Source organism: Eumetopias jubatus, unplaced genomic scaffold (assembly GCF_037043125.1).
Source record: "Eumetopias jubatus isolate StellerSeaLion01/CBP00866 unplaced genomic scaffold, mEumJub1_p1.0 scaffold_15, whole genome shotgun sequence".
NCBI lineage: Eukaryota > Metazoa > Chordata > Mammalia > Carnivora > Otariidae > Eumetopias > Eumetopias jubatus.
The window spans coordinates 2,338,832-2,361,281 of record NW_028274821.1 but is presented as its reverse complement, the minus strand read 5'-3'; the positions used below and the strand labels follow the sequence as shown (position 1 = coordinate 2,361,281).

The following is a 22,450-nucleotide window of genomic DNA, read 5'->3' as shown; positions in this document are numbered from 1 at the left end:
TTTTCTCCTTAATGGCAATCCACCACAGAATGGCTCTAGGACACCGCTCACTGCCCCTCTCCCTTTGGGGACGACCAAGTGTTAACATATGCGAGGAGAAGTTCGACCTCCTTCCGTTTCTGCGTGCACTGGACGGTTTACATGTGGTGGAGAGGGGAAAAGGTTACTTAAAATCTTAAAGTAAACTTTAAAGAACTTCCAGAAGCAGGTTTAACACATCACATTTTGCTCATGAGCACAAAATTTACAGTCAGAAGTTGCACATAAAGGGTTTATTTTAAATGTTTTAAGGATAGGATAGAGTTACATCATAATTATAAAAATTACTTACAGAATTAACAGATTTATATTGTTTATACTTCTAAATGCAGAGAACAGGGAACGGTCTACACATTGTATAAAATAAAATTAAAATTAAAAATGAATTCAAGCCTGAAAGATGAGGTCATTTACCTAATTGTAAGATGCGAACACGAAGACCTCTGAACTATACACATCCGCTCACACCGCACTAATGGTGGAAATACAAAAAGCGCAGCATTTCCAAGGAACCACAGACATTTCGACCATAATTATTTGTTATAATAATTGTTCCTGTTTTGTCTTTGGAGAACTTTCTTTCTTTCTTTCTTTTTTTTTTTTAAGACAATCAGCTTACGCATGTTTTCAGGCACTACAATTTGTGACAATCAGAACAGTCTTCTAATGGGTCCAGAGCGCTCAGAGATTCGAGCCCAATGCACTTCGGGGTTTGGCACGTAAAAGAGGAATAGGAATGAACTCTGGCTTAGAGGTGACTGCGAGCGCTTCGAGCATGCACAGTCCCTTCAAATGCTGCACGACAGACAGAGCTGGGGAACCACCCTCTGCCGGCACTGCGTGGTGCCACCAGCGCATTTTCATCCTACGACCACTACAACGGCACAGGAAGCAATATACAGAGAACTGAAAACAAATAAAAACAAAGAAAACAAAAAACCTAAATATCTTTCACATGCAAGTTCAGTTAGTTACATTGAACATCCTACTTAGAATAGAGCATGCAAAAAAGGATGGTCTGCGTTTAAGGTTCTCCTCGGAAGCTTCACGTGGCAGCCGGACGTCACACGCACACGACACGGGAACACGATAGCAGGTCAGTGAGGAAGGCCGGGACATTTTATACAGGTTCAGGGCTTGTGCACTCACAAGTCCCACGATAATTTTGGAAACTCATGTTGGGCTCCTCGAACGAGGAACCAACATTCTGATACCAGGAAAAGGCAAGCAATGCATGCAGATCTGAAACGTGAGCCTAGAACGAAGCCTGAAGTACCGGGCGAGGGAGTGGAATCAGTCACCGAGCAAGTGTGGGTTAAGCCACCAAAAGAAAAGAGACCAGGGGAAAAAAGGAAAACAACAAAAAGCCCCTTCCCCTTCCTTTTCCTAAAGCAACAAATGGAACAATGATGAAACTAACGGTGATCATGACGTGTCACATTCGTCTGGAGAGTGGCAGACCATGTGGTATTGAAGGTGCTACAGGTGCTCGCAGGAAAGCCACAATGCAAGTCATTAAGTGAGGCTGGAAAGGTTTCCACTGACCCAACCCTCAGGATACTTCCAAAGAACACTGGTTTTCAGTCCAAAGCCACTGCGCCACGTTCGCACAGTGCACACGCCAGACACCCCCACTCTCAGGGCACACGCATCCCGCCTGCGCTCGGGGAGCCGGGCTCAGCCTGGAGACTGGCATGCAGGGACTCTGACCAGAGCCAGACAGACGTGCCGCACGACGCCTGTTCAAGCAGGAGGAGCGTGAGACCAGGCACTCACCGCAGCGAGAAGCGCAGAGCCGGACAAGCTCCCCCTGCTGCCCGAGGTGAGGCGCTGCACTTCTTGAGCGCGAGGTCACCGCCCAAGAGCATGACAATGCACAGCCTTCCGGAAGGCAAAGCGGGCCACCAACGCGGACCATGCGCAGCGAGGTCACCAACGACAGAATCTCCAATACTGAGAACAGCCACGACAGAGGCCACACGGACTGCTGGTAGTTGGCTGACAACGTGTGCATTCAGCCTGCTGCCCAACACTGAGGCAAGCTTCCCAACCTCCACAAGAGACTGGATTCCCATACTGCCTCTCTCCTGGCTTTCAAACCATCAGGGCTCATCCAAAACAAAGTGACAGATGGCCGTGTCGCCACCACCCCAACCACATCTATGGTTCTATTTTGGTCAAAACAACCTCGCAGGAGCAAGCCACGAAAGGGCTGTGTGGCCAAGGGCCACGGTCACACCCAGAAGCTAGCACAATGACGGAAGAGTCCACATCAGCAGCACACGGGGAGCCGAGACCGCCCGGCACCACAGAAGGTGTCAGGGGATGCAGGCTGTTATGTGTCTAGATATCCTCTACGGGGAAAAGCCTTCTGACCACAACCATGTATCAGTAAGAACAGTAATAAAAATAAAAGTGTCCCAGAGAACTTGCCAGAAGGCAGCAACGCCACTCCCAAGCTTGTATTTCTAATATCAAAGCACTAGGCTCTGCCAGGAACTTACCACATACACACAAACCACTGATGCACTGTTACCTCTCAAATCCACGCACTAGAATCCAGGCTGCCGAGCGTACAAATTAATGGACCAGCTGTGCCGTCCAAAACACACCGGCATCACACCGTGTGGACCAAGTGCCTGGGCTTTGCTTTAAAACAAAAAAAGTACTTAGGATAAAAAATGTAAACAAAAATTTACAAAGCTTAGAAATTAAAGGCAGCTTCTTACCCAGATTCCTGTTTTGTTAAATTCTAATGTGGGTCCAGCAACTGTTCACAAATGATTCCTATTTGGACTCATGGTTTAAAGACTCCAGACTAAAAAGGTGTCTGAACTTCTGACTTCCAAAACACGCCGAACGTCCCTGTGTGTCTCCTGTGCCCACATTTACTTTTAAATAAACAGCAGTAATATACGAAATTGGACTGACTCAGGACAAGCACTCCTGTTAACTGGAGAGTATTACTGAACCCCCGCCCCAATCCACAGAGAACGGACTGCCAAGGAAGTGTGTGTGCGTGCGTGCATGTGCGCGTGTGTGCGCGTGTGTGTGTGTGTGTGTGTGTGGTGCTTATGGACACACACAGATGTGGACAGGGAGAGCGAGGTGCATACGTCTCAACAAAGAAGGCGGTACCAACAGTACCAGACTAAGCTTGCAGTGTGGCAGCAGACGGGGAGAACTACAGTGCCGGGGAGCTGGGGGCGACCCAGTCCAGTCCACACGACCGCGACGCTAGCTTAACTTCACCAACCTTGCCCTAACTCCCCTCCAGACACAGAGACTTCTCATAAGAGGAAGGAGTTCCTTACACAAAATGCTTTGTGTTCACATAAATCTGTACTATTCAGAACAAAACCAGTTCTGCTGGCAGAGATTGTGGGTTCGCAGGGACATTTAAGCTTTCATTAAACTGGAAAGCAATCAAGTCTTTATGTCTACAAATTATACATTTAATAGTTCCACAAATTTGGCCAAGTTCATGATGACATCTAGGATGTTTTCACCAAATCGTAGACATAAATATGGAAATCGTCATCAAACTTGATGAAATAGACAGACGGTTTGGCCTCCACCTGATGAATGACCATGCCAGTCCTTTTGGAGCCGTCCTCTTTGGCATACTCCACCTGTTTGCCTACCAGGCTGTCCACAACTTCTCCCGGTTCCCTTTCTGCTGGAGGAGAATCATCTGCATTAAAGAGGAGAGAAGAAAGAATTTAAAGTCAATTTTTACGTAGGTACCAACTCACATGTCTATTTTAATAATAGTGTTTTAAAACGTTAACATCTGGATTCGTCCTAATTATCTAGAGCAAAAGTCAGGCCACTCTTCCTTCAAGGGCCAGAGGCTCGAGGACATACGGTCTCTGCACCAACTGCTCGGCCCCGCCAGTCCTGTGAGAACAGCCGAGAGGGGGTGCAGGAATGAAAGGTGTGGCTGTGTGCCAATAAAACTTTATTTACAAAAACAGTGTGCCGCCCCCGCCCCAGGATGTAGGCACGTCAAGGATTTTGAAAATCATAACCAGAAATCCCCGTGGCTTGTGTTTAATTACAACCGACACCATCTGAGAGGGTGAAGCAAGGAAAGGCCACGGAAAAGCCTAGATGCACACAACTTCTCCAGAGTGAGCTGGAGTGACTTGGAAACAGGCCTTGTAAGCAGACAATACCTCCTGGGACACAGAATACGCCATTCTCTTCAACACACGCCTGGTCTTTCTCCTGTGACTCCTGAAAGCTTCTTTCTCCCCACGTTCACTGCAGCACACATGGTCTTCCTATCCCAGCTTCCGAATAAGACTTCCTGTGCTCTGAAGACAAGTGCCGAGCGAACCCCTGCCCAGACTAATCACGACAGGACCTCCGGGATGGCGGAGGCTGCCGCGCTTCTCAGACGGCCCCCAGCAAAGCCTGCACGCCGGAGAACGCTGCCCTGAGCCGGCAGGGGCTACAAGGTGTTCTCGGAGCACAGAAACCAGAGCAAAACCCCCCTCCAGCAGCAGACCCGAGGGGCAGGGGGATGGGCTGGCTGGGTGGCTACCACCCTCTCTCAAGAAACCCCTGCAGGTCGTGCGTGGGGCGAGCCTCTTTTCCAAGGAGCAGCAGAGGGCTTCCAGGTGCCCCCGGGGGCGGTGGGTCCTGCTTTACCCCAGGCCGCCTGTGCTCACGCCGCTCGCAGAGCACCCCAACCCTCACACACAGCCTGTTGTGGCCCTGAGCACGTGTCTGTCCCTCACGGGGACACAACCCTAACCCCGCCTCTCTGACCGCCGGTGCTGACGTCATGCATGCCGCCGGCCACACGCCCGAGTCTAGTGGTCCTCAGTTCTCCTGAGCAGGAAAGTGATGTCGAACCCGAAGCTCAAGTCCTCTCTTCAAAACTGCTCTTTCCTCGGCAGCGGCACCAGCCCACCATGCTTTCGGGGTGCTGCCCGTTTACAGAGCATTCCAAAGACGCGACGGCTGGGCATTTCACAACTGAGCCAAGATGCAAGGGCCTTACACGGAGGCCCCTGCGAGCTCCCGGCACCAGGGCAGCATCTCCCGTGGCCGCCACACTTCCACACTCGCTAAACCACTTAGCGGGTGGGTGAGGAGCCCGGGAGACACCGCGGGCGGTCCCAATGCCCCCGCGCTTTCCCAAGCAAGGCCAACAGTTCTCACTGCGGAGCTTTCTCTACAAAAAAGTCAAAAATCAACTGCATGCAGACTGGAGAAATGCTTTTAAGAAACACTCTCCTGATCATTAAATTCCTGCCCATATAAATACTTCCCTTTACAGATTTATGAAGAAAAGCCTAAGACAAAAATAGAAGGTGGAGAGTCAGGGCCAGATGAGCACTGTGAAAGCAGGTTCACTGCCTGACTTGTTGATGGAAGACCCCAAGAAGACATGCTGACACCCCGCTCGCGTATCGAGCATCTGCCCGTCACCCCGTCCAGGCCCAGGGAACCCTGTGCTGGGGGAAAGGCTATGGAGTAGTTTAAAAAAGAACAGGCTTACCCAAAAATGAAAGAAAATAATTCCATTTATAACAGCATCAAAAAGAGCAACATTTAGGAATAAACCTAACAAAAGAAGTATAAAACTAATACTCTGAAAACCACAAGACACTGTTAATAGAAATCTTTAACTCTCAATAAATGGAAAAGTACCCGTGCCCCTGGGTCGGAAGGCTTCACAGTGTCCAGACGATCAGAGACTCAGCACAATCCCCATCTGAACCCCAGCCGACTTCTTTGCAGAGACTGACAAACTGATTTCAAAATTCACGAAATTGCCATGGACCCAGAAGAGTCAAAACAATTCTGAGAAAGAACAAAGCAGGACTCAGCACCCCCACTTCAGAGCCGTGTGACCGAGTACAGCACGTGCCCCACAGACAGGAGCACAGCCATCCATCTGCAGCCAGCTCCCTTTCACCACGGGCGCCAAAACCACCCAGGAAGGAAAGGACAGTCTTTCCACAACATGGTGCTCAGACAGTGTGCACAAGAATGACGGGGAACCCTTCCACCACATCGTAAAAATTAACTCAACATGTATCGAAGATCAAAATGTAAGAGCAACACCTATTAAGACTCGCAGAAGAAAACGAAGAGGTGCATTGTTTATGGCCTTGGACCCAACACCGAAATGAAAGCACGAGTTACAAAAGAAAAAACAAATTGGACTTCATCACAATTAAAAACTTCTATGCTTCAAAGAGCACCACCAAGAAAGTGAACAGAAACCCAAATAAGAGGAAGTGTCTGTAAATCCTACATGGGTCAGGAGACCTGCAGAGAGAGACCCAGACTCTGACAGACTTCTCTCCGAAGAAGACACAGAACCGGGAGCACCTGGGCGGCTCAGTCGGTGATGCGTCTGCCTTCAGCTCAGGTCATGATCTCAGGGTGCTGGGACTGAGTCCCACATCAGGCTCCCTGCTCAGTGGGGAGCCTGCTTCGCCCTCTCCCTCTGTGCTAACAGATAAATAAAATCTTAAAAAAAGACACGGAAATGGCCAGTAACATACAAAAGGATGCCTGACGTCTTTAGTGATCAGGGAAATGCAAACCAAGCCCACGATGAGGTAGCATTTTGCAACCACAAGGACGGCTAGAGCGAAAACGTCAGTTAACATGTATTTGTGTCAAAACCCTCACACACGGTCAATGCGCGTGGAGAAGGTTGCAGGGGTCCCCCAAACAATTCAACAGCGACACAGACCCATCAATCCCAGCCCTGCACCCAAGAGAACTGAAAACATCCACTCAGAAACCTGCGCACAAGGGTTTACCACAGCATCCTTCATAATCAGCAAGAGGTGGACAACCCACACACCCATCCGTGGACGGATGAACACACGTGCACACAGTGCCGCTGTATTTGGCAGGAGAAGAGATAAAGCACTAACACACGTCACAACACGAGGAGCCTTGAAAATGCTGAGCTGAGTGAAGGAAGTCACACAAGAGAGGCCCCCCATACTCCACCCGTGCCAAGTCCACAGCCCAGAACAGCACATCTACTTGGTGAAACTACTGCAAAGTTTCACAACTTATGCTTGGCGCAGGACTCAAAGAATAATCACTTGACCCTAGTAATCAAAACAAGATACATCTACAAAACAGTTCATCCAACATCTCGTTCTAAAAGTCAAGTTCCTCTGGAATCGACAGAAATAAAGGCTGTCAATACACACTTACTAGAATCGGGCATAATGCGAAGGTCGCCTTCTTTGTAATCGTCTAAGAGCTGGTACATGTACAAGACAGGGTCCTTCTCGTAGGTGATGTAGAACCACGTGTTCATGATGGGGGCGCGTGCGAGGACCATGCCCCTCCACTCGTCCTTGGAGCCGTCCTCTGTCTCAAACATGTGCTCTACCGCCTTGCCGATCATCGTGTCGGCCAGGTGTGCATCGCTGATTCGAGAGGTCGCTGGGGACAAGAAGCAAACAACGGTTCACACGGGGTTTTACCGGGTACGTACCGTGAAGACTGAGCTCACGCAAGGGGGTGGCCTGAAGGGCTGTCCGCGCACCACACCAGCACCCCTGCGGGGCCCAGACCACAGGATCCCACGGGCACTGTTGTCCCCAGTCAGCTCCTGAAAGAACCTGCTGTTCTTCTGTGTGTCTTCCTAAACTCCTCTGCCCTTGGTATTTTGTCTAAAATGGAACTTCAATGGTTTGTCGGAGGTACAGAGTGTGTTTTGGTATTAACAGTTACTTTATGTGTTGCGGTTAATGACCGCCTTGTTGCAGAATTCCAAAACAGGAGCCTTCCCACGCATGCTCACTCACCTTCCCTCTATTAACACCTACGGAACCACACGCCAGGGATGAAAATTAAGCAATGCAGCCATGCCAGGCCTGAGAGCTTACTCTCACGTCCACATTGTTTCCCACAGCGACCAGACCGTGCCTCATGGCGGTCACACCAGTCTGCGCTTTGACACGAAATGCCCCAGTGCTTCCGCTTGGTCATGTGAAGAACAAACTGCTTCCCTGGGCCTGCAAGCCTCCCCTCCTGGCCTGTCCCTGCCCCCACGGGCCTCTCCCTTCTCCCCACCAGGCTCCCCCGTCTGCGGGATCACCAGCCACCTGTTGCCTCCTCCCACTGTCTTCCCTAATGACACCAGCCACCACGTGCAGACACTGTTGACAAAAGCAGGGCCCTTCCTGTCTGCTTCCCAACACGGAGATCACAGGGCATCAACACCTGCCGTACAAACTAATCCTCAGGCCTGTTCTGTGTTCTTTAAGAGGCAGGCGGAAAATCACAGCCTTCCTTTTATTAATACTGGGAAAATTACGGAGGATCCTAATGATTTTAAGTTTTCTCTGGTCCCCACGTTTTAGACAAATGTCTTTAAAAACAATTAGCACTTCTATTTTACTCATTCGCAAGTGCTTCTATTTCTGTTAAAATAAAATTCAAAGGAACACAGATTGTAATTTCTTGCTAAAGATACTGTTACCCAATTTTATCAGAAGGACACTGTAAACACATATGGTGGTTCTCTCCACTTACATATGCAGTAATTCTCCAAAATTACATAAAACTCCCCACTGCACTAAAGCAAAGCCTACTAGTTTCGAAAGTTCTCAAACTTTCCGATCTCTGGACTCCTGTACAGTGTGCTCAAAAATTTCTGAGGATCTAAAAGTGCCCTTCTTTATATGAATAACTATCAGAATCCAGTATGTTAGAAATTATAAATGACAAATTCACATAATGTATTTCTAATGAAAAATAACTATACTTTCTAATAAAAACTCAGTCGGCAGTGTGGTGTGGTTTTACATTTCGGATGCCCAGCTTTATAGAAGGATATGCAGACTCTCCTGTCTGCTTCTGCATTCAACCTGTCACATGCTCTTTGGGGTGATGTACAAAATCCAGCTTCACAAAGACCTGCTGCTGAAAAGGGAGTCTTCTGTTAGTGTTTTCGGGAAACTGCAGAGCTACCATGTGACGTTAACAGCTCTTCAGCAGTGAACTGTGGTGCAGAATCGGAAATCCTTACCAGCAAACCTGTCACACTGTCACATGAAAACTCACTCTCTCCAAAACATGTACAGAACTCCTACAACTCAGCAGCAACAAAAATTAATTAACCCAACTACAACCTGGGCAAAGGCCCCGAATAGGCATTCCTGCAAAGATGACAGATAAGTGGCCGAAAAGCACGTAAGAAGATACCCGACACGACTAATCGTCAGGGAAATGCAAACCCAAACCCACAGTGAAGGACAAGGGCTGGTGAGCATGGTAGAGAAACTGCAGCCCTGTGCACTGTGGCTGGAAACGCAAAATGCTACCCACACCGTGGAAAACAGCACAGAGTCTCCTCAGAAAATCCAACACGGGATTCCACTTCTGGGACTCTCCTCCAGGGAAAGGAAAGCAGGGGCCCGGAGAAGTATCCAACCACCACGTTCATGGCAGCACCATGGCAGCCCAATGGTGGGAGCAGCCCAGGCGTCCGTCCACAGATGGAGGGGCGCACAGGTACCATGCAGTGTCAACACAGCCTTGAAAGGGAAGGAGATGCTGCCACCGGCTAGACTCGGCGAGCCCTGAGCACACTGTGCTGAGGAAGCACCCCATCACAGGAAGACATGTACTCTACAGTCCCGCTTCGGAGGTATGGAACATGACCGACTTCATGGAAACAGAGTAGAAGCGTGGAGGCGGGGGCCGGGGAGGGGAGCTGCTGTTTAATGGGGACAGAGCTGTAGACTGACAAGATGAAGAGATCTGGAGATCTGCTCCACAGCAGTGTGAAGGCACTTAACACTAGCTGAATTACGGACACTTAAAAATGGTCAAGGCAGTAAATTTCAGGTCACGTGTTGTTTTTTTTTTTCCCCCACCAAAATAAAACAATCTGTCAGTCTTCAAATGGATCCTTTACCAACACACAGTCTGGTCCCACACAGAAGATGACTGTTTGCTGAGTTATGCAACGCTGCCGCCTTCCCACATGGGGTGTTAAGTGAAGGCCACAGAACTTCCAGACTGCGGTATGGCAAGGCAAACCATAGAGTCAGCACATGATCTACTGCTGGTTTGTATAGAAGCCTTTGGATTTCCTTTTCAAAATGCTCTGCTGTTTACAAAAGCAACCCCCGTCCCCTGCTGGGAACTACAAAGAAAAACATTAGGCAACTCTGAAGTCCATCACCAGAGATACTTACAGATTTGGGGGTATTTGGGTTTGGTCAAACCACGTTTTTACCAAGATAAAAGGACTTTTTTTGTCCTTACAAAGGCAGAAGAACTCAGGAAAACGGGCACAGGACACACAGCAGAATGCAGTAAATCTCACGTGGGCTGAGAGTCTCGCCCCAGAAGAGATGCAGACTAAACCTCTGGGTCAGAAGAAGAGTATTATGATAATTACTTCCTTCACTCCCTCCACAGCGGCACCGGGAGGGAGGCACGTCCAAAGACAACTTCCTACAAACAATGGACATGAAGGTTTGGACATTTTTTAAGACCTGCAAGTAAGACTCTTCAATGTGCACTTCTTACGTTGGAAATGGGCGAACGTCAAGATCAAGAAGAAACTGAGGATGTGCCTCAGGAGGAAGAGAGAAGGTCCAGTGGCCCAGAGAATAGTTAGATGTGACAGAAGCCAGAAATGCAACACTGCGCAATGAGTTACCTTTCATAAATGGATAAAGAAGACGGAAAGCAAGACTCCGGTGAGAACGGAGCTGCGTTTACACAGGATGAACACAGACGTAGCACTGCTATCCACAGGGAACACCAACAAAATACATGCTGCTCTGGCACAGAGTTAACATGCTGGGGAAGCACGTGGGTCCCAAGAGCACAGTGGCAAAAGCAAAGAGGACAGAGGCACTGAAGAGCCCCCTCTCCCGCCAACCCGACCCCACGCTTCTACCCCGCCAAGTTCACCTCTGCCGGGACCGCGTCTGTTAACGCAGGGGCTTCTGAAGACCATCCCAAAAGCATAAACCAGCGCTCGTGCATGAGCAGCAAGGCTGTCAGAAAACATTTCCAAGTGAACACGCTGAAGAAAGTAAGGTGTACCGTGCATGCATCCTGCTGACCGTAACAGTAACATTTATTTTATTCTTAAAGATACAATCAGTCATTATTATTAACTGACACCTTACGCCTTAAGAAGCTAGCTTATCAAGGTGAAACACATTTGTATGACACTTCAAAAAAGAAAGGGCTGCTCACTTCCCCAGTCGCTGTGCAAACAACCCTGAAGAATGCGTACTCAAGCCCACGGGCTCTGGCAGCCTGAATTATGGCTGAAAGGGCAACGATCACTCATGTAGTAACACACACTGTGAGGTATACTTCACGTAAGGACTCTAAAATAAAGGCATGAGCTACTATAATCGGATGAAATAACTACATAGCATATTTGAGCTAATAAGAAAATATTCTTACCCATCAGAGTCCACATGAACAGTGAGCAAAATGTGGGAAATAACCATGTTAGACATTATCAGATTGTCAATTTCTTCAGCAATAACTTCATACATCTCTATATCCCTCACAGTTCCTTGAACTGTGGTTTTAGTGACTTAATTATGTATCTGGAGTGCTTGCACTCCAGTAAAAATAAAAATACCAATAATGCAAAAGAATAATCAAAAAGCATCCATTTCAATAATCATTTTTAAAGCATATAATGCACAAATAATAAAGAGAACTTACCAACTCTATCAGGGAGGACTTCGAGCGCAGAAACTCTTTCATCTTTATTAAGTTCTAGTCCATAAACACAGTCAAATCCATCGTATTTTATAAGATACAAAGAAGGATTTACAGGCACCTGGTCCAGAACGGTTCCTTTCCACTGGGTGACAGGGCCACTCCCCTCCTTCCACCCATGCTGAATCCTGCAGCCTACGATGTTCCGCCGGGGCTGGGAAACAGGTTTGCTCGGCCCCACACTGCTCCGATGTTTTCTGCATTCACACATATACACACGTAAGGGATCATCTCAGAAGTACGCACCCCTCGATCCAGCGCTACCGCTAGCCAGCATGCTCTCCTACGGGTTATCCCAGGCCCACGCCACAGCTAATGGTGCCACAGTCCCGCTCCAGGAGCCTCCAGGTGAGCCCTCGGGGTCACCACGTGTGCACACGCGTGCTGGCCACAGGGCTCCCCAGGCCCGCACTGTGGACGGGAAGAGCACCACTGCCGGTGGCAACTTCAGCCCTCATACTGAGCACGAGCACAGCGTTCTCAGCATTCGCGTTCCCTCTAACGAGTCAATTCACAATGATCCCATAGAAAGAGAAGGGCTGAGCGCGTGAAATATTGACACACGCACATGAACCCGTTCCTCGTCCAACTGGGCAATGTGCAAACGTTCCATCTCACCCACTCCAGGGCCCACGCCACAAGCCCCCACCTTAATCAGTGAGAGGAAACAATACATTGAGCTTCTTCTCCCATCCCCCCAGCCAGCAGTCCAGGCCGGCTGGCATCCCCACGTTGTACCATCAGTTATCTCTAGAAAACATAGAATCTTACACACTTGCATTTGTACAAATACTTAATGTAAAAATTATTGCAGCAACACCAAACCACAGTCTTCTCAGATCATTAACAACTGAAAAAAATCTACACACGATGTTTACAAGCAGTACACATGGGTCCTGGGATCAGGGAAGGAATCCTGGTTCCGCCTAGGAGTCTGCACACGAGGGACCGGGCTGGGCATGAATACAAGCTGAGGGCCAGGGCCATGCCCTGCCTGCGCTTCCGCGAGAACATCTGGTGGTCAGAAAGCTCTCAGCTGCTGCACCATGAGGGCAAGTAATTAGCGAGCGGCGTACACACAAACTTGAAAAGAAAAACAATTTATTGTTGGCTATAATATTTAAAGCTACAGACGTATGTACATCAAATAGTGGAGTCTGGTAAACCCGGTGCTTCTGTGAGACAAACAGGGTCCGGCAAACCATGGCTGCCCGATGAGGCCGGATTAGCAGAGGGGGCAGGGCCCAGGAGGAAACCGTCTCACATCGGGCTGAAGAAGGGGCCCTGGGGCTTCGTGCAGGGCTGTGAGGGCAGAAGAAATCACGGGTCGGCTCCCCATCCCCCACAAGGCTCGGCAGGCACCCAGCAAACCCAGCTCCCACCAGGATGGCGCCGCAGGAGACAAAGGAGGTGGGCCTCAGAAGGGACGACGGAGACACCCCACACTGGCCTCACGGATACAGAGGAGCTCAGAGCTCGGCAGGGAGGACGGCCGTCAAGGGAGCCCCGGCCCTCCTCACACACAGGGGCCTCACAGCGGCACCGGGAGGGAGGCACGTCCAGACAATCTGCCCACTGTCAGGCACACCACAGGGGTCAGGACAGGGAGGGAGAGACACAGAAGCACCCAGAAATGAGGACTAAACCGGAGGAACCCGGCCAACAGACACCGTGGGGTGCGCCCGGGAGAGAAGACAAGGGACGGCGGGGGCAAAACAGCCATGGAAAGAAAGGGACAGACACGAACTCCAGCTTCCGTAAAACAGAAGGACACCAACACAACTCGAGAAAAACTCCCCGAAACAGAAGACGGACATGTGCACAGGCCGCCCTGGGAAAGCAGACCCCCAACCACAGACACTAACATTCTAGTAAAACAAAGGGACTTCAGGGAACAGAGCATCTTGTGGGCACCCGGGCGAAAGGACATCACGTGTAGGGAAAACTGGGAATGTGACAGTGACGCTGGGGCCACCAGACGAGAGAGTGGCGGGGTTACGGTTCTCAGGAGGGAAACGTGAGCCGAGGGCTCTCCGCTGACCTCCAAGGCCCGGGAAGAACGTCCTCGCCAGTGGCTCCCGAGGAGTCACGGGAGTTCCCACAGAGGCTGACCGCAGGCTGGGAGCACCTCCTCCAACTGCACACAAACTCGGGGAATGGGAAAGAGGGGCGCACAACTGCGGGCTGCAGGGAGGAAAAGACAAAGCAACCTCTGGACAGAGCTGGACAGAGAGTATTTGAGACCGACGGCCCCTCATTTGATGCGGAGAAGGGAGTGAGAGCTGGACTGAAAGATGCTCACAGCAAGGAGCCCCCAGAGGCCCCCAGACTCTGCAGCGTGCAGCTTGGTGCAGAGGAAAAGGCCAGCACCGCGCAGCACCGACAGTGCCCTGCAGCTACAAACAATGCTCAACCCCAACGACCACGAACCTCAGGCCTCTTCACAGACCCTGGAAGCGCGCCGTGCAGGAAAATGGCTGGAATCTTGCTAGCATGGCATTTCTCCTCCATCGATCCATCACCTACTTCTTGGGACGTTCAGGCAGAAGAGAAGTCTTAGTGATGCATACTGTGTACGGGGTCAGGCTTTCCGCACAGCGAGGGAGGGGCTGGCTCCCAAACCCCAGCGAGAAAGGAATGCAGTCCTGTGCAGCATTTCGGTGATTCACACAAACGCTCCACCATCGCTACCAAAATTACAGGCCAACACAGCATCCGCGCCAGTGTCAACGTGGCTGGGCCACAGTACTCGGGTATGTGGTCAATCATTATCCCAGGTGTTTTCTGTGAAGGCACTCTTCTAGAAAGACATGGAAATCAGCAGATGGCCCCCACACAGCGTGGGTGGGCCTCATCCAATCAGTTGAAGGTCTTAAGAAAAAGTGTTCTCACAGGAAGGTGCGATTTTCCCTCGGACTGCAGCTACAACACCAGCTCTTCCCTAGGCTCTAATGTATGTCTGTGCGTGTGCACGCACACCTACACACACAATCATCACCTGTTCTGTCTCCTTGGAGAATACAGACCACAGCCGGAAAAGTTTCTATCCGAGACTCTGAGGCAGGACATCTTCTATTAACCATGATTCTCAACAAAACCACCCTAAACTTGGCCAGTGACGGCACAGAGGGTCAGCTGGAGAGGCAGAGCGGCACGCTCAGCCCTGCATCCCTTGTACCCTCGCGAGAAGCGCTCTGCTGTGGCCCCGCAGCTGTTCCTGAGGAGGGAGCGGGGCACCGTGCACCGCCATGTTGCCTGGCTGTGTCCAGCAGCAGCACAGGCCCCCTCCCTCCCCGGGGTGCCACAAGGGACTCAGAGCTGCTGGGTGGTCCTCTCCAAAGCAGCCCCTGCACCCTTTACCCCGGAACACAGCGGTCCTTCCCTCTGTCTTCTTTAAGGGAGCTGGAAGGCCCAAGTCCTGCTGCTGTCCACGGGACGCCTGGGCAGGTCCAGCATCTTGTTCTGTGTCTCTGTGCAACACTGTGTCATCACCCGTGTCTCCCTTCGTCTGTGCAGCTGGGATGACGGAGGCTTCTGTGCCCCGCACGTGGCGTAGCTCTGGTCTTACAGAAGCTACCTCTAACCTCTGAAGTGCTGCATTTAGACTTAACATTCTTCTACTAAAATCTACAATTAATCAAAACCTATGCCTTCTCTTTCCTAGCTCTAGCAAAACCAAAAATAAGCAAAAAATTCTTAGTAAAAGGAGAAAAATTAAAAAAAAAAAAACAAAAACAAAAACAAAAGACCTCAGCACACTGTAACCCCACCTGACGCTGCTCGAATTTGGGCTGCTCCTCCAAATTGTTATTTTTCGTTTTGTTATTATCTGAGTAACTTTTTTAAAACATTACCTTATTTAGAAACAAACAAGGAAGGAAAGATTTTTGTTGCTTCTTGTAACATTTCCATCTCGTGGACATGTTATTTTTCTAAATACACCCTGTGGTGACGCAGACGGGGTTCAGAGAGGCAAGCACAGGTTCCTGCGAGCCTCCAGACGCTGTCCTGGTGCCCACGTCCCCAAACCACCTCGGTCCACACATCAGCTTCAAGACCCTTCTCCCCTCAGTGCCTGTGTCAGGAAACAGTACTTTCACTGTCTCCCATTTTCCAAGTTACAGATGTCAAGTGCCAATCGATCCTTCTTCCTTCTGACCGGTTTTTCTGAGTTGCTTTTAGCATGTTCTTTGTTCCTCCAATCAGAAATGTCACCAGAGCCCGTGACTTGGGTTTTTCATTACCCCTCAACTGGCACTGGACCAATCTAGCGAGAGGGGCACAGAATCATCTCCCTGTTTGCTCTTGATCCTGCCCCCTCCACCCCTTCCACAGCAGGAGGGACGCAGGGTCTCCAGGTGTGTCCTCCACAGTCCACCTTTCCCCAACGCTGCTCACCTTCCAGAAAGAATTCAGACCAAGTGTTCCCGAATCAGGTAAAATAGATAGGCTTGAATTTTAGCCCACCTACTGAGTATCTTACATAGTAGCTTTAATTTCTAGAAACTGATGGCTTGATCTTCTCGTCAACGGTGTCTCTTCAATTAACAAGTCTCCCAACATCGGGGGCAATGTTCGCCTCCTTCCCCGGTTCCTCTATGGACTCGGCGAGTCGGCCTTGCCTGTTGGCGGTGGATCCCCGGTTAGCTCTTCCGTTGTGACAATCTCTTGCGCCATCAGTGCCCCTCAGGTGCCTGCCGGGTGCCGGGGCCCTCGTGTTACATGCAAGCTGGGGCCACGGCATCTGTGGTGGGGAGCACATCCTCGGGCCCAGGTGAGCCCTGACGTCGGGCAGGATCTGACACGCAGCTATGATGCAGGGGGCTGTGGAGCGGCCAGGAGCTGAGGGAGAGACCCTGGGGAGGGCAGCAGGGCCAGGCGAGCATCTAGGCAAGCTGGTTTCTCCTCTTCGGCTGTAACCAGCCCTGGTGGTCTCCTACCTGCGTGGATTCCGGAGTCTACTCTGGTGGTCACTCTGCGGACGGCCTCCTGTTCTCCTCAAAGTGGCAGAGAGTTCCTCAGCTCAGCTTAGTTTTTACATAAATCTGTCCCAACACACTTTAGGTCTCCCAGAGATTTCTAGTGTTCTGGCCTGCCAATAGGATGAGGTAGGATGAACTCTCCAGCTCAGTAACAAAAACTGCAAATTCTGAGGAATTGTTTTAATGCAAATTATGGCGAGGTACAATCCTCTCTGCTTATGGTACAGACAGAGCCCTCCTAGCGTCCGACCCTGCAATCTGCTGTCCCAGTGAGTCCACATCCAGGAATTTATCCAAGGTGGTGGACAGAGACCCAGCTGCCACACTCTGAGCCCCGTTCATGACGGGAGACTGGAGATATAGCACGTTTGACCGTGGGCCCCGCTGATGCAGCAGCTCCTACTACACAGCTATTCAATCCATCAGAGACGGAGAAAATATGACATGAAAATCTTACACACATAATTACCCACAGATAGGGAGAAAAAAGGCTTCTCAAACATTCGGTACAGTACTAGCAGCTGTGAGTAATCCCAGAACGGCACTAGAAATACTTAGGCTGTCCTCCTCTGGGTCCACCTGTGCTTCCAAATTTTCCTACAATGACTTAAAAGCAGTTCATTTTTATGGGCAGATGAAGCACAATTTTAGTTTAATTACTGCTAAATTAATGCAATGAGTATCTTACTTCTGCAGGAAACTATATACAGAAACACATTTATACATTTTCATGTTTCAATTGCGAACTTCACTTGTAGTGCGTGCGTTTAGTCAGGGGTAATTCTACTTGTGGGGCATCATGTCCCTGGCTCTAAAGGAAGAAGTAAAAGAAGATTCATCAGCAGTCTGGCTGAAAAGGCAGAAGTGACAGAGATCATTCTCCCCATGGCAGCACCGAAGGCAACCACGAGTACTTAGAGTAACACACTTGTGTTTCTAGTCGAAGTCAAGCTCCCCAACTACCGGGACATGACTCTGCCCAAGGCTCTTGTAGCCACGGCTTACAGAAGAAGAGTGTTCTAAAATGTCTTTATTCACGTTAAAATATCAAATATTATTTCATATTAAGAGTGCACAAATATGTGTTCTTTGTAAGTTGATTTAAGTTCTTCCAACCAGCACGGACCAGGTGACGAAGTCTGGAACTTCCTTGGGTAACAAGTGATACACTCGTGTATTGTATTAGTGTCTTTTATCAGGCAAAACACTGATGATCGCTGAAGCTGGCTAACAGGGCTCAGGACTTATTACATGTTACTCTATTTTTGTGTACATTTTAAATTGCTCATAACTAGAGGAGCGCCTGGGTGGCTCAGTGAAGCGTCTGCCTTCAGCTCCGGTCATGATCTCCAGGTCCTGTGATCAAGTCCCGCATCGCGGGCTCCCTGCTCAGTGGGGAGCCTGCTTCTCCCTCTCCCTCTGCCTGCTGCTTGTGCTCTCTGTCAAATAAATAAAAATTTTTTTAAAAATCTTTAAATTGCTCACAACTAGAAAGGTTAAAAATTATACCCTAAACAAGTTCTTAAATCTTATTTTAATTGCTAATTGCTGATTTAGATAAAAATCAACAAGAGCTGTAATAAAAATAAAAGCTTATTTTCACGAGCTGGAGCAGTACATATAAAAGCAAACTAAGAGGAACGTGTCCGATTCCCGGAGAAGGTCCAGAATCGGCACACACCCTCAGGTCATCTCTGGGTGGTTCAAAGAACAGCATGCAGATGGGATGTTATCAACGGAAACAGCTTTTCTAACTTAAAATGAGGGCTTCCTAAACGTGGTGATGTTGACTTAGGTCCTCCCTGGACACATGTGTTTTTTTAACAGCTCTCAATCCATATATTCTTGGGAATGAGTCTGCAGCGCTGTCCACAACCACTTGCTGGGCCGACACACCGCACGGCTGCAGACAGAAGCCCAGAAACTTGGCTCCGGGGAGGTAGCCTGAATTGCAGCTGAGCGCCAAGGACAAGGCCACCCTGAGTCACCCTCCGCAGGATTCAAGGGTAAAGTAGAGAGACCAGAGGTGAACACCTACGATCACTTGGCTCGCTCCTTATCTCCAGAAGCCATCTCTGACACTGGTTTCAGGGACCAGTGAGCTGCTATGTGTCCTCAAGGGCGAGTGGATGGGGGCCGGCCGCTCAGCAGCTGCTCTCACTGCTACAGCACGACCCGCTTAGCTCCCCGATGAGCCTCGGAGGAACCGCGGGCAGGCGGCCACCCGGAGCACATGTGGAAGGCCACGCCGGCCCCACAGACCGGAGTCCACGATACCAGACCTTACCTAACAGGTTCCCGGGCACTCTGCCCCAGGCACCACCCCTGGGGAGCACGATCAGAACCGACACTAATTTCTATGCATCCACGTTCCCAACAAGGTGAGCTCAACTGCAGGGGACTTTCTGTACCTTGCTCAACACTTTCAATACTTCAAGTCAGTTCTGAATTGACCACGCTACTTGTTCAGTCGACCAGAAAGGAAGTTCTGTGTGGGAAGACCTTCCAGTGTTTACCCAGACTCCCTCCATGTCTGAGACCCACCCCAAACAGCCCCCAGGACTGGAGTAGCTTATTTTGGTAGCCAAAAGTTAAAGGGACCACACTTGTTCAATCAAATTTCAACTACCACAACGCTGCTATGAACCAATAAATGCCTATCACACTCTGTGTACGTGGCTGTGTCCATTAATTACTGACATGCTTTCCTTATTCTCTCCAGTCCCGTCCTAGAAAAGCACTTCCCTGTGTTCCCGCAGATTTCAGCAGAAAATACGGATTAAATCAAAAGGGCTCTCTTTTTACAAGATGCCCGCCAGCAAGAAGAACGAAAAAACTGCTTTTCTGCTACGTGCAGCTTAGTGAAAGTTCCGCAGCACATACTACCACTGCTGGCTTAACAGGACAAGATGAAACAGCAGGGAGTGGGTCTGTCTTCCACCCCAATCGCTAGGGGTTCTCTCGTTACTCTGTCTACACACTAAGAGTTGTCCGCGGAAGCCTCCCAATGCCGAGGGCCTTCCAAAATGCTACCCACTTCACTGGTGTGAAGAGCAGTTCCTCACAAGCTGATTAAGAAGTCGTCCAGGTTTTGATCAGTTTAAGGCAGTCAGCACCAGGCTCCACTGCTCACCTAGTCTGTGTGTTTACCACGGACAGCCCCCACTCTGCAGACGGGAGACTAGAACGCGTTCCCCGTGGACACACGGTGTGGTCGCTGCATGCTCTACAGAGTCCTGCCGATCTATCTGTGAGCCCTCACTCAGTCACTCCTCCGTGCAGGAGCCCGGACTAGCTCGTTAGCCTCTGCATAAAAGGGCTCAGGGTTCCTCCTTGACAGGGAGGCCACACAGGGACTCGACGAAGAGGAGGCGGCAGCATCTCTGTCCTTGTCGCCATCAGTGACTTATGTCTTAACAAATGGAAAAGCCCTCCCTGGAAACATCTCTACTTAGTGTGTAATAGCTCTGGTCCGTTCTCCAAATGTGCGTTAGTGGGAAATACACCAAAACCCTGGAAACGGAAATGCATCCACTATCCAAATTAGGGACGAAAGAGAACCAGATTTCCGTTTGAAAACTGAAACAAAGAACCACTATAGCTAAACTCACCTTAGATGTCCCCCAACTATACCTTCCCTTCAAAAACCACAGCTGACCCTTGAACAAAGCAGGGACTGGGGCACTGACCCCCCACGCAGGTGAAAATCTGGGTGTACCTTCTGACTTCAAAATTTAATAGCTTGACCACAAGCCTTACTGATAACCTGAAACAGTCAGCTAACCCCTATTTTGTATGTTACACGTATTCCATGCGGCATTCTGACAATCCAGCATGCTGGAGAAAAGAGTGCTATCAACACAACCATAAGGAGGAAAAAACACACGCACAGTGCAGTCCCGTGTTTACGGAAAGAAATGCAGGTCGTGTGGACCCGCGCAGCCCTGGCTGCCCACTGTGAGGCCCTTCCCAAACCACCTCCTGAGAAGCCAGGACACGGCGGTCACCAACTTGTTCCCAAAATGCAGTGAAGGGACCGGATGGCAGGGGGCATGTAAGCTTGTTCCATTTACTGTAAAAGCAGAAAAAAGCCACGGCTACACAGCTTCTGGGTGCCGCGGTGCTCCAACACGGCAGACCCGAGTCCCCGAGTCCTGCCAGTCTCCGCGGGGATGGTGGCCCTGCCGGCACGCATCTCCTGGGTGTGCCTGGGACTCCCTCCAGCAAGCAGAGGTGTCCACACGTGGCGTTCCTGCTCAGTCTCCCTGGACTGAGGCGTGGGTCAGGCCTGCATGCCTGACTCGCTCACCAGAGGGCCACAGTGAGGGCAGGTGAGGGCAGAGTGAGGCTCCAGGTCTGCTTTTCCACGTGGTTTCCATAAACATGTCACCTGTGGAGAGGAACCGTCCTGGTCCACATCAGGATTTTTAGGCCTGGTAAGCACGGTGCCAGGCAGATGGAGGAACGTGCCAAGGCGCCCAGCTGAGCCATCCAGCTTCCTGCTTTGCACCAGCTCCTGGGCAGGGGCCGCTCCAGAGGCAGCCAGCAACCACCACCCATGGTGAATGGTGCAGACCTGTGCATCATGGGTCTTTGTTTCCAACCATCTTCAGAGGTGCACAGAGGTGAGAAGACACAGGCGAGTGGGAACGACAGCCTCTCCTTTCTTCCCAGCTCCCTCTGGTACAGAGTAACTCCGTCACGGCCCTCTACTTTCAACGGAAATAAGCACTAGGTCAAGCTCCCTGCACGGCAGAGCCCAGGGGTCAGATGCCTTCAGCTGGCACACATATGAACAGCAAAGTTTTAAAGGTAGGTGTTTATTCCTTGTGCTCTGGGGGGAGAAATAACCACCACCTCAGAGCCAGGAGTTAACAGGTGATCGTGCTTCAGATGAGGCTCGGGAAATCCTTGCACAAACCCAACAATGCCCACAATCCTGAGTCAAGACTAGTTCTAGACACCCGGCAATGGGTAAAAATGGATAAAACTGAATGCACATTACATTCTTAAAGCCATTTATTTTAAAATAGATTATGGCAAAATCTATGTTGCATGAACTGTTCTGGTCTTGCAAAGTTAACGTGTGCCTTGCTCCTCTTCCCCACCGTAGTTACGTTTCTATCATTACCTAATATTTAACGCTTGTATTTGTTTGGTTTCCACTTGGGCCAAGACATGGTTTACCATTTGCGGTAATGCTGTGGTATGATAATGAGGGAGAGACAGTACGTGAATGACCAGGTCCCTGGATATGGCAGAAGCATGAATGTTAGTAATGGGCAAATCCACGGAATCTGGGAAATGCTTTATCCAACCTCAGGGACACACATACTCACCTCAACGTCACACCCTTCTATTCCAGGTCATTTCCTAAACTACGCATTATAAATATTTATGTTATAGGTCCACATGTGCTCTGAAACAGGAGGCACGTGTGCACCAACCACCAACCATTACCAGTGGGGGTCTTATGCTCTTCAACCCCACAGGGTGGTGGCAGGGGTACTTGCGAGCCTTTCGGTAGGAAAAATTTGGAAAGAAGAGCTATAACAAGAGGCCTGGAAGGCGCTAGCTGGGGTCAAAGGGTGTCTTCCAGAGTTAACAGTCTACAATTAGGGCTCCAAACAATCAGAACTGGTTCGTTAGAGCGATGTCCGGTAGCGCAA

General features: G+C 50.0%; 1 protein-coding gene across 9 annotated transcripts in view; it reads right to left on the bottom strand.

The window, feature by feature from the left end:
* Window positions 1-253: 253 nt before the first annotated feature.
* SPIN1 (spindlin 1) overlaps window positions 254-22,450 on the bottom strand; it is a 77,629-nt gene continuing 55,432 nt past the window's right edge. For 8 of the 9 annotated variants that reach the window (XM_088019112.1, XM_088019109.1, XM_088019106.1 and 5 more), the window contains 3 exons: window positions 11,743-11,996; window positions 7,240-7,473; window positions 254-3,733 (listed from right to left, as the gene is read on the bottom strand). In XM_088019112.1, coding sequence (XP_087875238.1) covers window positions 3,534-3,733; window positions 7,240-7,473; window positions 11,743-11,996 — 688 coding nt within the window. In that variant the 3' untranslated portion in view covers window positions 254-3,533. The remainder of the gene's footprint in view (window positions 3,734-7,239; window positions 7,474-11,742; window positions 11,997-22,450) is intronic. The other variant, XM_088019114.1, reaches the window with a different exon arrangement.